This window comes from Bufo bufo, chromosome 1, assembly GCF_905171765.1.
Source record: "Bufo bufo chromosome 1, aBufBuf1.1, whole genome shotgun sequence".
Lineage (NCBI taxonomy): Eukaryota > Metazoa > Chordata > Amphibia > Anura > Bufonidae > Bufo > Bufo bufo.
Genome location: NC_053389.1, coordinates 668,448,889 through 668,463,340, shown reverse-complemented (window position 1 = coordinate 668,463,340; position 14,452 = coordinate 668,448,889). Strand labels below are relative to the sequence as shown.

General features: G+C 44.6%; 1 protein-coding gene across 2 annotated transcripts in view; it reads right to left on the bottom strand.

Moving 5' to 3' along the window:
* TM6SF1 (transmembrane 6 superfamily member 1) overlaps window positions 1-14,452 on the bottom strand; it is a 106,826-nt gene that overhangs the window by 44,523 nt on the left and 47,851 nt on the right. For both annotated transcript variants that reach the window (XM_040414059.1, XM_040414060.1), the window contains exons 4-6: window positions 13,864-13,967; window positions 9,475-9,557; window positions 1,766-1,887 (exon numbers count right to left, since the gene is read on the bottom strand). In XM_040414059.1, the coding sequence (XP_040269993.1) occupies window positions 1,766-1,887; window positions 9,475-9,557; window positions 13,864-13,967 (309 nt within the window). The remainder of the gene's footprint in view (window positions 1-1,765; window positions 1,888-9,474; window positions 9,558-13,863; window positions 13,968-14,452) is intronic.

The following is a 14,452-nucleotide window of genomic DNA, read 5'->3' as shown; positions in this document are numbered from 1 at the left end:
TGGGTTGCTAGATGGCCGCTAGCACATCCGCAATACCCAGTCCCCATAGCTCTGTGTGCTTTTATTTGCGATTTCATACATATGCAAATTAACCTGAGATGAGTCACAGCTTGAAAATATGACTCTTCTCTGGTCACACAAGTGCGCTAATAGGGGGGGGGGGGGGGGGGCCAAATAAGGGCTCTTTCACACTTGCGTTGTTGGGTTCCGGCATAGAGTTCCGTCGTCGGGGCTCTATGCCGGAAGAATCCTGATCAGGATTATCCCAATGCATTCTGAATGGAGAGAAATCCGTTCAGGATGCATCAGGATGCCTTCAGTTCCGGAACGGAACGTTTTTTGGCCGGAGAAAATACCGCAGAATGCTGCGCTTTTTGCTCCGGCCAAAAATCCTGAACACTTGCTGCAAGGCCGGATCCGGAATTAATGCCCATTGAAAGGCATTAATCCGGATCCGGCCTTAAGCTAAACGTCGTTTCGGCGCATTACCGGATCCGACGTTTAGCTTTTTCTGAATGGTTACCATGGCTGCCGGGACGCTAAAGTCCTGTTTGCCATGGTAAAGTGTAGTGGGGAGCGGGGGAGCAGTGTACTTACCGTCTGTGTGGCTCCCAGGGCTCTTCAGAGTGACGTCAGGGCGCCCCACGCGCATGGATCACTTGTCGCATGGATCACGTCATCCATGCGCATGGGGCGCTCTGACGTCATTCTGGAGCGCCCCGGGAGCCGCACGGACTGTAAGTATACTGCTCCCCACTACTACTATGGCAACCAGGACTTTAATAGCGTCCTGGGTGCCATAGTAACACTGAACGCATTTTGAAGATGGATCCGTCTTCAAATGCTTTCAGTTCACTTGCATTGTTACGGATCCGGCGGGCACCTCCGGCAAATGGAGTGCACGACGGATCCGGACAACGCAAGTGTGAAAGAGGCCTAAGACATGGATTGATATTAATGCCATCTGAATTAGGCCTTATCATATATATTTAATTGTAAAGCTAGTATATAAGACAGATAAACACATCAACTAAGCCAATCATAAGCTACCCAGATTGGCTATCACAGTAATCATTAAAGGGGTTGGACTCTTTCTGGTTATAGTTGACCAATGTGTTTGTGAGATGATTATATAGAATTTACTATTATAGCTTTTGTGGAAATTCTGCACCATTTACTATATTTCATAAGGTACACTCCCTTGTTTGCCAAGTCTTTTGTGTTGTCCACACAGAGGCCTTTGCCATAAAATGGCTGCTGATGGAGGGTCATGTGACCAGGCAAATCACCTCCATGGGATGTCTCCTCCATTAAAAATGCACTGCATCTGCTGTCTGTACTTCACTGCTGGGAGTTTAGTCTGAATGCAGGAGACATCACATGGAGGCGATTTGCCTGGCCAAACTTGTGAACAGGGCCTCTGTGTGGACAGCACAGAAGATCTGCCTAACAATGGGGCAAGGCTTGTCAGATATAGCAAACGGCAAAGAATATCAACAACGGCTGTTAGTCATCTTACATACACATAGGTCACAAGTAGACAGAACTTGGCCAACCCCTTTGAGCACCCGTTCAGACACTGTGGCGTCCACATGTGGTCAAACATGCTTTGCCAATGGCTGAATGATTTTGAAGGTAATGCCTCAGTTTTACAAAAAATTGTGTGCCCATTGGCAATCGCATATCAGCGGATGTCTGCCCATACATTAATAATTTTAGAAATTTTAGACAGTGTTCTTATCAGGTTGCTTTACAAAGATATTACCTTTGCAGATGGATTACTGGTAGCGGATGGTTGTTTGTAGATTCTAAACCCAGCCCACAGTGGAAGGCAAATATACAGGAAGTTCAAGAAAAATGCAGGACAAATCCTCGTTCCATATTTACCTAGTGAAAAGAGAGTTCCTATATTTAAAAGAGTACACTAAAACGCTTGTTACCCATATCTATTGGCCAGAGGTGACAAAAATCGCAGAAACAGAAGAGCGGGCTGTGCTACGTTGTTTCCAAAATTCCTATACAAGTGAATAGGAGCCATGCAAACAACTAACCCAATGCACTACACTGTTTCTGTAGTTCCCACATTATGGAAGCAGCATAGTTCCCTGTGCTATGCAATTTCCTTAACTCCCATTCACATCTATGGAGTTAAAAACAGTGTTTCCATAGCCCAGGCCACCACTGCCCACCACATACAGTAGTCATTACCATCTCAGCCATGAACGGCTCAGCAGCATATTTCTTTAATAACCTTGAGGAATTAATACACAGTACGTTAGAAAACTGCAGAACGTTTCACTATTATATGAATAGACTTTACTATTGGTTGGTTTACTTCTGCCGTTTTTGTATCATCACTTTACAGAGTAGAAGATTACTTTACTGTACAACAGCATACATAGTAACATAGTACATAAGGCCAAAAAAAGACATCTGTCCATCCAGTTCGGCCTGTTATCCTGCAAGTTGATCCAGAGGAAGGCAAAAAAAAAAACTTGTGAGGTAGAAGCCAATTTTCCCCACTTTAGGGGAATAAAAAATTCCTTCCCGACTTCAATCAGGCAATCAGAATGACTCCCTGGATCAACGACCCCTCTCTAGTAGCTATAGCCTGTAATATTATTACGCTCCAGAAATACATCCAGGCTAGAGGCGTCGCTGGGGGGGGGGGGTGAGGGGGGGCAATCGCCCCCCCTATGTTGTTCTTTGCCCCCCCGGTTGCCCCCCCGCTGATTCCCCCAGGTGAATGAGCGCTTCCATTATGGAAGCGCTCATTAGAACCGAGGGACCAGGAAGTGGTGAACGCTCTGTACTTACCACTTCCTGGTCCTCGGCTGTCGGCTGTGCAGGGCTGCGCACAGCGTGAGGGCGCTCTGTGACCTCACACTGTGCGTGCCAGTTCAGAGCACAGTCGACTGAGGAGAGGCAGGCGGCATCCAGGAGCAGGAGAGGTAAGTGTTTTTTTATTTTATAAAAAATGTGGCTGCTGGGGGCATAAGGGGGCTAATGATGAGAGACATATGGAGGCTAATGATGAGAGGCATATGGGGGGTAATGATGAGCGGCATATGGGGGCTAATGATGAGAGGCATATGGGGGCTAATGATGAGGCATATGGGGGCTAATGATGAGAGGCATATGGGGGCTAATGATGAGAGGCATATGGGGGCTAATGATGAGGCATATGGGGGCTAATGATGAGAGGCAGCATATGGGGGCTAATGATGAGAGGCATATGGGGCTAATGATGAGGCATATGGGGGCTAATGATGAGAGGCATATGGGGGCTAATGATGAGGCATATGGGGGCTAATGATGAGAGGCAGCATATGGGGGCTAATGATGAGGCATATGGGGGCTAATGATGAGAGGCATATGGGGGCTAATGATGAGGCATATGGGGGCGAATGATGAGGCATATGGGGGCTAATGATGAGAGGCATATGGGGGCTAATGATGAGAGGCATATGGGGGGCTAATGATGAGAGGCATATGGGGGCTAATGATGAGAGGCAGCATATGGGGGCTAATGATGAGAGGCAGCATATGGGGGCTAATGATGAGAGGCAGCATATGGGGGCTAATGATGAGAGGCAGCATATGGGGGCTAATGATGAGAGGCAGCATATGGGGGCTAATGATGAGAGGCATAATAAGTGTCATCCACAGATGCCCCCATAACAGTGTGTCTTCCACAGATCCACCATAACAGTACGCCTGCGCACTGACAAGAGATAGAAAGAAGGGGAAAGAATCCGCGGAAGCAAGCAGAGGACGGCACAGCAGACGACTGAATAGCTTCTTTTGTAAGTAAATTGTTTTATTATAAATGTATCCCTGCATACCGCAATTCTCTCGTATTTTGTAATCTTATTTATATATACTTATTTTGTTTTTGCCCCCCCATTTTTGACTGTGGTATCTTTGTGCCCCCCCTATATATTGTTCCTAGAGTCGCCACTGATCCAGGCCCCTCTTGAATTCCTTTATTGTACTCACATCACCACCTCCTCAGGCAGAGAGTTCCATAGTCTCACTGCTCTTACCGTAAAGAATCCTCTTCTATGTTTGTGTACAAACCTTCTTTTCTCCAGACGCAGAGGATGTCCCCTCGTCACAGTCACAGTCCTGGGGATAAATAGATGATGGGAGAGATCTCTGTACTGACCCCAGATATATTTATACATATTTATTAGATCTCCCCTCATACGTCTTTTTTCTAAAGTGAATAACCCTAATTTTGATAATCTTTCAGGGTACTGTAGTTGCCCCATTCCAGTTATTACTTTAGTTGCCCTCCTCTGGACCTTCTCCAGCCCTGCTATGTCTGCCTTGTTTACAGGAGCCCAGAACTGTACACAGTGCTCCATGTGTGGTCTGACTAGCGATTTGTAAAGTGGTAGGACTATATTCTTATCACGGGCATCTATGCCCCTTCTGATGCAACCCATTATCTTATTGGCCTTGGCAGCAGCTGCCTGACACTGGTTTTTGCAGCTTAGTTTGCTGTTTATTAAAATTCCTAGATCCTTTTCCATGTCAGTGTTACCGAGTGTTTTACCATTTAGTATGTACGGGTGACTTGCATTATTCCTTCCCATGTGCATAACTTTACATTTGTCAGTGTTAAACCTCATCTGCCACTTATCTGTCCAAGCCTCCAGTCTATCCAGATCGCTCTGTAGTAGTATACTGTCCTCTTCAGTGTAAATTACTTTACTATGCAAGCCTTCTACAAGATCATTAATAAATATATTGAAGAGGATAGGGCCCAATACTGACCCCCGAGGTACCCCACTAGTGACAGTGACCCAATCTGAGTGTGTACCGTTAATAACAGCCCTCTGTTTTCTATCATTGAGCCAGTTACTTACCCACATACAGACGTTTTCTCCCAGTCCGAGCACTCTCATTTTATATACTAACCTCTTATGTGGTACAGTGTCAAATGCTTTGGAGAAGTCCAGATACACGACATCCATTGATTCGCCGCTGTCAAGTCTAGAACTTACCTCCTCATAGAAACTGATTAAATTAGTTTGACATGACCGATCCCTCACAAAGCCATGCTGATATGGTGTTATTTGCTTATTTCCGTTGAGATGCTCTAAGATAGCATCTCTCAGAAAACCTTTAAACAGTTTACCCACAACAGATGTTAAACTTACCAGCCTATAGTTTCCAGGCTCTGTTTTTGGACCCTTTTTGAATATTGGCACCACATTTGCCATGCGCCAATCCTGTGGGACATTCCCTGTCAGTATAGAGTCTGTAAATATCAGAAATAAGGGACTGGCTATGACATTACTTAATTCCCTTAGGATACGGGGGTGTATCTCATCCGGTCCTGGCGATTTGTCTATTTTAATCTTTTTAAGTCGCTGATGTACTTCTTCCTGGGTCAGACAGGACACTTTTAATGGGGAATTTATTTTTACATTCTGCATGTCATCTGACAGTTTATTTTCCTCAGTGAATACATTGGAGAAAAAAATATTTAACAGCTTTGCTTTCTCCTCGTCGCTCTCTGCGACTCCCCCCTCATTACTCTTTAAAGGGCCGACACCTTCAGATTTATACTTTTTAACATTTATATACAGTTGCAAGAAAAAGTATGTGAACCCTTTGGAATGATATGGATTTCTGCACAAATTGGTCATAGATGAAGATCAGATCACATTTTAAGTCACAACAATAGACAATCACAGTCTGCTTAAACTAATACCACACAAAGAATTAAATGTTACCATGTTTTTATTGAACACACCATGTAAACATTTACAGTGCAGGTGGAAAAAGTATGTGAACCCCTAGACTAATGACATCTCCAGGAGCTAATTGGAGTGAGGTGTCAGCCAACTGGAGTCCAATCAAGGAGATTAGATTGGAGGTGTTGGTTACAGCTGCCCTGCCCTATAAAAAACACACATCAGTTCTGGGTTTGCTTTTCACAAAAAGCATTGCCTGATGTGAATGATGCCTCGCAGAAAAGAGCTCTCAGAAGATCTACGATTAAAAATTGTTGACTTGCATAAAGCTGGAAAGGGTTATAAAAGTACCTCCAAAAGCCTTGCTGTAAGGCAAATTGTCTATAAATGGAGAAAGTTCAGCACTGCTGCTACTCTCCTTAGGAGTGGCTGTCCTGTAAAGATGACTGCAAGAGCACAGCGCAGACTGCTCAATGAGATGATGAAGAATCTTAGAGTGTCAGCTAAATGTTAGCATATGCTAACATCCCTGTTAGCGAATCTACGATACTTAAAACACTAAACAAGAATGGATTTCATGGGAGAATACCACAGAGGAAGCCACTGCTGTCCAAAAAAACATTGCTGCACGTTTACAGTTTGCACAAGAGCACCTGGATGTTCCACAGCAGTACTGGCAAAATATTCTGTGGACAGATGAAACCAAAGTTGAGTTGTTTGGAAAAAACACCCAACACTATGTGTGGAGAAAGAGGCACAGCACACCAACATCAAAACCTTATCCCAACTGTGAAGTATGGTGGTGGGGCATCATGGTTTGGGGCTGCTTTGCTGCGTCAGGGCCTGGACAGATTGCTATCATCGAAGGAAAAATGAATTCCCAAGTTTATCAAGACATTTTGCAGGAGAACTTAAGGCCATCTGTCCACCAGCTGAAGCTCAACAGAAGATGGGTGTTGCAACAGGACAACGACCCAAAGCATAGAAGTAAATCAACAACAGAATGTCTCAAACAGAAGAAAATACGCCTTCTGGAGTGGCCCAGTCAGAGTCCTGACCTCAACCCAATTGAGATGCTGTGGCATGACCTCAAGAAAGCGATTCACACCAGACATCCCAAGAATATTGCTGAACTGAAACAGTTCTGTAAAGAGGATTGGTCAAGAATTACTCCTGACCGTCGTGCACGTCTGATCTGCAACTACAGGAAACATTTGGTTGAAGTTATTGCTGCCAAAGGAGGTTCAACCAGTTATTAAATCCAAGGGTTCACATACTTTTTCCACCTGCACTGTGAATGTTTATATGGTGTGTTCAATAAAAACATGGTAACATTTAATTCTTTGTGTGTTATTAGTTTAAGCAGACTGTGATTGTCTATTGTTGTGACTTAGATGAAGATCAGATCACGTTTTATAACCAATTTGTGTAGAAATCCATATCATTCCAAAGCGTTCACATACTTTTTCTTGCAACTGTAATTGAAGAACATTTTAGGGTTAGTTTTACTCTCTTTGGCAATTAATCTCTCGGTCTCTAGTTTGGCCGCTTTTATTTGTTTTTTACATGTTCTATATTTTTCCTTATAGTTTTTCAGTGCTTCTGTGCTAGACTCCTGTTTTAGTGATTTATATGCTTTCTTTTTGTCATTTATTGCTTTCTTTACAGTTCTATTTATCCACATTGGTTTCTTTTTGTTCCTTAACCTTTTATTCCCATATGGTATGTACCTCTCACAATGAGATTTTAGGAAAATGATATAATTAAAGTCAAAATAGAATTGTGTGGTTTGTTTTTTTTCAAACACATAAGGGGACATTTATCAAAACTGGTGTAAAGTAGAACTGGCTTAGCTGCCCAAAGCAACCAATCAGATTCCACCTTTCATTTTTGACAGCTCCTTTGGAAAATGAAAGGTGGAAACTGATTGGTTGCTATGGGCAACTAGGCCAGTTTTCCTTTACACCAGTTTTGATACATCTCCCCCATAGTCCAGAATGGTGGTGTGTACACAAGCCTATTTGCTGAAACTGAAAAATTTCTTTAAAAAGGGGACATAAACCTTTGCTGATCCCACTTTTGGGTTTCCTTGTCTCTGCTCGGCCTTTCTGGCATGTGGAGCACAGATCCCATAAACTTTTTCTGGATCTATACTCTGCATGTTGGAAAGCTGAGCAAAGCTGATAAAACCCGAAAGTGCAGAGCCCTCTGAGAAATACTACTGTTCCTTTGTGGTTTCAGCAAAGGTTTAAGTCCCCTTTAAAGGGAATCTGTCACCTATTTTGAGCATATAAAACTGTTAACATAGCAATGTTCAATAAACTACCTTCATTCCTGCATGTGTCCTCTTTCTTTTATTCAAGTTTTCATTTAGATCAAAAAGCGATTTTTCTGATATGCTAATTAAGCTTCAAGGTGCCCAGAGGGGCGTTATTCCTCTCCTCTAATACCCAGTAATGCCCCCCTGAAGTGCCCAGCCGGCCTTTATTTCAAGCCCAGCACGCCTCCTCAGAAATACATTTACTCCCACATCCTTGCCGAACGGCGCCGTCCCCTCCGCTACGTCATGTAATTTATTCACCGCACGATGCTTGCGTCCTCCTTTCTTGTCCTCCGAAATCTTGCGCAGCCGCAGTATCGCCGACTGCCTGCGCCTGTACGATACTCCGGCTCCTGAGGCAACAGCGCTCTGATTACGTCTTACGTCACTGGGCTTGGCGCATGCCCAGTGACACTATTGAGGCTGTTGCCCTCAGGAACCGTAGGATCGGACAGGCACAGGCAGTCAGCGATACTGCGGCTGCGCGAGATTTCGGAGGGCAAGAAAGGAGGACGCAAGGATTGTGGGGTGAATAAATTACATGACGTAGCGGATGGAGCGGCGCCGTTCGGCAAGGATGTGGGAGTAAATTTATTTCTGAGGTGGCGTGCTGGGCTTGGAAGAAAGGCACTGCAGGGGGGCGTTACTGGGCACTAGAGGAGAGGAACAACGCCCCTCTGGGCACCTTGAAGCTTAATTAGCATATCAGAAAAATTGCTTTTTGATCTAAATGAAAACTTGAATAAAAGAAAGAGGACACATGCTGGAATGAAGGTAGTTTATTGAACATTGCTATGTTAACAGTTTTATATGGTCAAAATAGGTGACAGATTTCCTTTAATGTTAACAGTGAAAAATATTAGAAAGTTGTTAGATTGGAGAACGCTGTATTGGGTAAAGCTGGCCATGATTATTAGATAAAAACATCTAAAACCACTGATTTAAATGGGAATGGTTAAGTATCTACTGTCTATGGTGGTCTCCAAACAATCCCACGACTGCAGATGTCAAAGGAAAAAAAGGATTTGGCATGCTGGGTTTCCACATGCCAAATTCTATCTTCATGCAGGAGATAAATGGCTACAATACCTTCCCTCTCCTCTCCCCACAACAGATTTTGACTGTATGGAAAGCTTAATAGGGTATTCACCTCTCAGCCATTCATGGCCAAGATTGGAATACCCATCGTATGCGGTGGCCTGAGAAAACAACATAGCACAGCGAGCTACACTGTTTCCAGAACTCTTCTTCACCACTATGGGAGTCACAGAAACAGCACAGCCCGCTCGTCTGTCTCCATAGCCCTGTCCACCGTGTGCAGCAGGTATTCTGATCAACCATGAATGGCTGAAATATGAATAACCCCTTAAGGCTAGCTTTTCCATTTGAATGGAGATCCTGGTTTTGCAAAAGAAGAAACTTCTAGTGTTTTTATGTACTACTTACCAACAATACTTCCAGGAATAAACACAATCATACTCATTATAATGGATCCTACCCAGTAGAGGCCAATGGTCCTGTAGTTCTGACTGTTAAACATAAGAAACTCGTAAGATGCAGCACTGTTCTTCTAAAATACATTTATATAGTAAAATTCATTTAAAGAGTTTAATATTGATGGCCTACCCTCAGGATAGATGCACTTGTAAAGAAAACCGCAGCACTCTCCAGTCTTCAATTTCCAAAGGTTTATTCACTAACACAATGTTTTGGTGAATAAACCTTTGGAAATTGAAGACTGGAGAGTGCTGCGGTTTTCTTTACAAGTGCATCTATGTCTGGGGGAGCTCAGGACTGACTCCCGACACGGCTGGCACCACCACATTAAGGAACAGTATTTACCCCTTTCTTCCGTTGTGCTGCTACACTTTGTTTTTTTCATGCTACCCTCAGGATAGGTCATCGATATCTGATGGGTGGGGGTCTGACTATCAGTATCCTTGATCATCAGCTGTTTCTAGAGGCAGAAGCCCCCTCACAGCATACCAAGCATGGTACATTGTATAGCGGTTGTGGATCGTATTGGAGACCAGAACCATTCAATGGAATGGTTGTAAGCTTCAAATTGGTCATGTGACCAAAGAATGTAACATTACTGTCCTAGGAAGAGGTTGCAGTGCTCACTGGAGTGTCGAGGTGACAGGAGTAGGACCCACCACCAATCAGACATTGACGACCTATCCTTGAAAGCTGCTTAAGGCCTCATGCACACGACCGTTGTTTTGGTCCGCATCCGAGCCACAGTTTTTTTGCGGCTTAGATGCGGACCCATTCACTTCAATGGGGCCGCAAAAGATGCGGACAGAACTCCGTGTGCGTTGCTCTGTTCCGTGGTCCGCAAAAAAAATATAACCTCTCCTATTCTTGTCTGTTTTGCGGACAAGAATAGGCAGTTACCGTATATCAATGGCTGTCCGTGCCGTTAAGCAAATTGCAGACTGCAAAACACATAACGGTCGTGTGCATGAGGCCTTAATCTGTAATTAATGTAGCAGATATTCTGGATTATCAGATTTGCATGAGATGCAGCATGATACAACATTGCACCATACCATCGCAGAACACTTCTAAAGTTGACAATATCTTATCTGTCTATTACTGTATTATAGTAACAATATTGTATAAGAAGTTCCACAACTCTAATAGATTTTGGGAGTCATTTATTAAGAGCGGCATCAAAAACGCTCGTCTTAATACCCCTTTAGCTGGAGGTGGATGCGCTGAATTTATGTAGAGGTACAGGCCTTTATATTGGCGTATCTACCATCTGTCCAAATCTATGCCAGCTCCCTTGCTGGCGTAGATTTAGACCATGTTCTACGCCAAAAACAGGTGTAGAAAATGATAAATGAGACTGGCCTGCAGGCCGGCACCCCTTCCCTGCCCACTGCACGCCCCATTTTTTTAGGCCTGGCGTGAACGGGGAATAGTTGCAGATTGCGGCACAAATAACCTTTAGATTCTGTCCCAGATTGCGGCGCAATCTGCGATAGATATACGCCAAAAAGTGGCGGATATCTGCTAGTAAGTGACCCCCTTTGTGTTTAAGTTTCTCAACCTTTTCAAGATTTCTTCTTAGTGTCTGAGGCACTAAGGCAGATTCCTATTACCTGATACAGCTGCAGTTTCATACATTGTGCAGCCGGTAGCAGTGGCATAGCGTGGGTGAAGACAGAGGGGTGGTTGCCGTGGGCATCAAACTGCAAGGAAGTGCTCAGCTGTCTGTGCACAGACAATGCCATTCACTGTGTCCAGGCACTATTGGCCAGTCTGTTAAGGGGCTGCTTGACAAGATTGATGATGCAAACCTTGCAAGTGCTGATGAGTTGTAGCGGTCAGAGGAGGAAGAGACCGCAGGGCAGGGTTCAAATACAGTACAGCAGACGAGGAGGCTGAAGCAGATACCGGCTTTATTAAATAACAAAATATACGGATGGAAAATCGGTCTCAGGGGAGTGCTGTAGAGCCCCAGAATGAATTGTTCCCGCAGTATCCAGTCTACAGGTCCCATGCCAGTTACTCCGTCTTCCTCTTTTTTCTGTACTTCGGCCAACACTTCCTGTAGCGCTGTTGCATATTGTGAGACCTCTTCATCTTCCCGCTGAATCCGGTAAAAGAACTTTGCCCGTAGGTGCCCTGCACTAGCCGTTTTCCAGAATATTATTTCCAGAAATCGCACAAATCTCTTTCAACCTATTGCGCGTGGCTTCTGGTTGTAAGAACACATTTCTTCGGGCCTTACCATTTAGGGTGGCCAAAGCGATTTCCACTTGTAGTTCTGAGCTGACATTGTAAATCCTAGCCGCACTCTGTAACCTTGTCACCCAGTCCGACAGTGACATGTTCTGGCCATCAAATTTGGGCAGCAAGTTAAACAGCATGTCTATAGGGAGGGCACGTGCAGAGGTTCCACCGTTGCCTGAGGTACTCACATTAGCATCATGCACATTGCCTTCCGCCGCCTCCATCTCTGTGACCGTACCCTGCTTGCAGCGCCACTTATAGCGGTCAGAGGAGGAAGAGACCACAGGGCAGGGTTCAAATACAGTACAGCAGACGAGGAGGCTGAAGCAGATACTGGCTTTATTAAATAACAAAATATAACGGCCGGAAAATCGGTTTAACAGTTTTGTGCCGATGCACCATGATATACTAAATGCGCTCCAACCAGCAAACTCATAAAAATACAGGCTACTCTCCTTTGATATTTTCCTGTCTGACCCCTGCTACTCAGGGCACGTTTCTACAATGCTCTGACTAAAGATTCCTGCGTTATGCCCTATCGAAGGTTAGCACCGGTGCACAATCACAGTTCTGTAGGTAGCTGTGCAGAGATCAGTCATGTCACATTCTCCCACGAGGTAGCTGCTTGTCTTGGTCTGGTACGTGGGGCAGATGTCGTCTGGCTCCTGATACAGTCGCTTGCTTGTCCCAGTGCGTTGTCTTTTCCTCTCTCTCTCTAGATTGCAGGTACAGGAATCCACATCACTTCAGCTCTGCCAGGAGTCCCCCGTCCACTGCCACGGTCCCGCTAACCTATAGCACGTTAGCCAGGCCCCGTGTCCTGTCACAAGTCTCTCAATTGGACATTATCACTCTTCTCAGAATAACTTTTTAGTCTCTGTGGCTCTGTCCAACTGCAGCCAGACACTCAGCTCACCACCAGCCAGGAAGACACACACCAGACAAAGAAAGTCATCACAGTCTGTGTAAAACATTATCACTAGCAATTCAATGTAACTTGGTCATTCTAGGGGCTGATTCTTACAGAGTCACCAGATCACACATGCTTGGCTCTCTCGTAGGCTGTCCGCCACTCCAGTCCACAGTCTCAGAGCACCACTAGTGGCGCTGCAGAAAGGTATTACATTCTTTTTTTTGGTTTCTGAGAGAATGCTAGTGAAGGGAGTCATGGGGGTGCCAAATAGGGATTGAGACTCGCCTCATAGGATTATTACCGTGGGGGCTTATGTGATGTCTGCACAGCATGCCCAGGGGAATTTTACTAGTACTACTTAGAGTAGTAAGCATGTCCAGGGGAATTTTACTAGTACTACTTAGAGTAATACTAGTAAACTTCTCATGGACCTGCTGTGCAGACTCCATTTAGGCTCCTACATAAATAATCTTTATTATGAAGTTCATGACGACCAAGTGACATACATGTACAACGCAGGATTAAAGCTCATGCAATTTGGCAGGAGCAGGTCAGTGACAGCCGAGGACACCAAGGAGAAGACACAGAAGTGGTTTATTTATTAGTAGCTATGCTATGTGATCACTGGGTGTCTAGGGGGCAAAGCAGTGCTGCTGGGTTTAGTAGATCCAGATCAGCTCTGCCTGTTTAAAAAAGGGGTATGTCCAGCTTCTTGCACATCTGTGTTTGACAGATCTGGCAGGCTGTCCAGGCCAGGAACCGCCTGCCGAACGATCCACTGCCGGATACTTCCAGAATTCCATCTGGCCTGATTAACTATAATGGGGACTGGCAGAGATCCAAGTGCAACCTCGAAAATCAGCCAGACGAAAACTGATACACAGAGCAGTTTTCGTCCAGCCGATTCTCTGTATTTTTACTGGGTTGCGGCTGGATCTCCGCCGGTCCGCCAGCCTGCCAGAGATGTCTAATGCAAAGCCAATACTTGGCTTCTCAGGGTGCTGGCAACCCACACTATGCCACTGGCTGGGAGAACAGGAAAAAATTAGAAAGATCGTCAGTCTTTGCACTGACAGAAAGCAATGAATTGAATCAAAGTATATTAGATCATACAATTTATTTATTTGATTCATTTACAGAAAACTGGGCATCCCATTTAAAGATACAAAGCCACTTACTCCCATGCAATCGCTGCCACCATCAGCAGATACATCAAGTAATGGGTAGTGCCATCCCAGTAACAGATCATGTGGCCATGTGCTGTGTTCAAGTAAGGCTCAGTCTGGGGAAAAATGCATACAAGGTGAAAATAATCTTTATTTTCTACACATATGCTCTGACATCATGCATACCTACTGATTATATCAGGGCTGCCAGCTCAGCAGCACCGTGTCTATGAAAATTACAGCAAATATGTTATATTAATTTATTTCTGCAACTACTCAAAAATAGCAATATCTCCACTAGACAAAATTTCCCTATACACACTTTGCTGATTTAATCCAGTTAAACCTGTATCCTGACATTCAATCAAGGAACTGTTGGAGCATATTAAAGGGATTCTGTCACCAAGTTTAAGGCTATAGAGATACGGACATGCACGGCTAGATCGCCGCTAGCATGTCCGCAATATACCTGTCCTATAGGGCTGTGTCCTTTTATTTTCTTTAAAAAAGGATTCCGTGCTTCTATTCCGCATCTCCGGATTTGCCGACCCATTCAAGTGAATGGGTCTGCATCCGTGATGCGGAATGCCCACGGAACGGC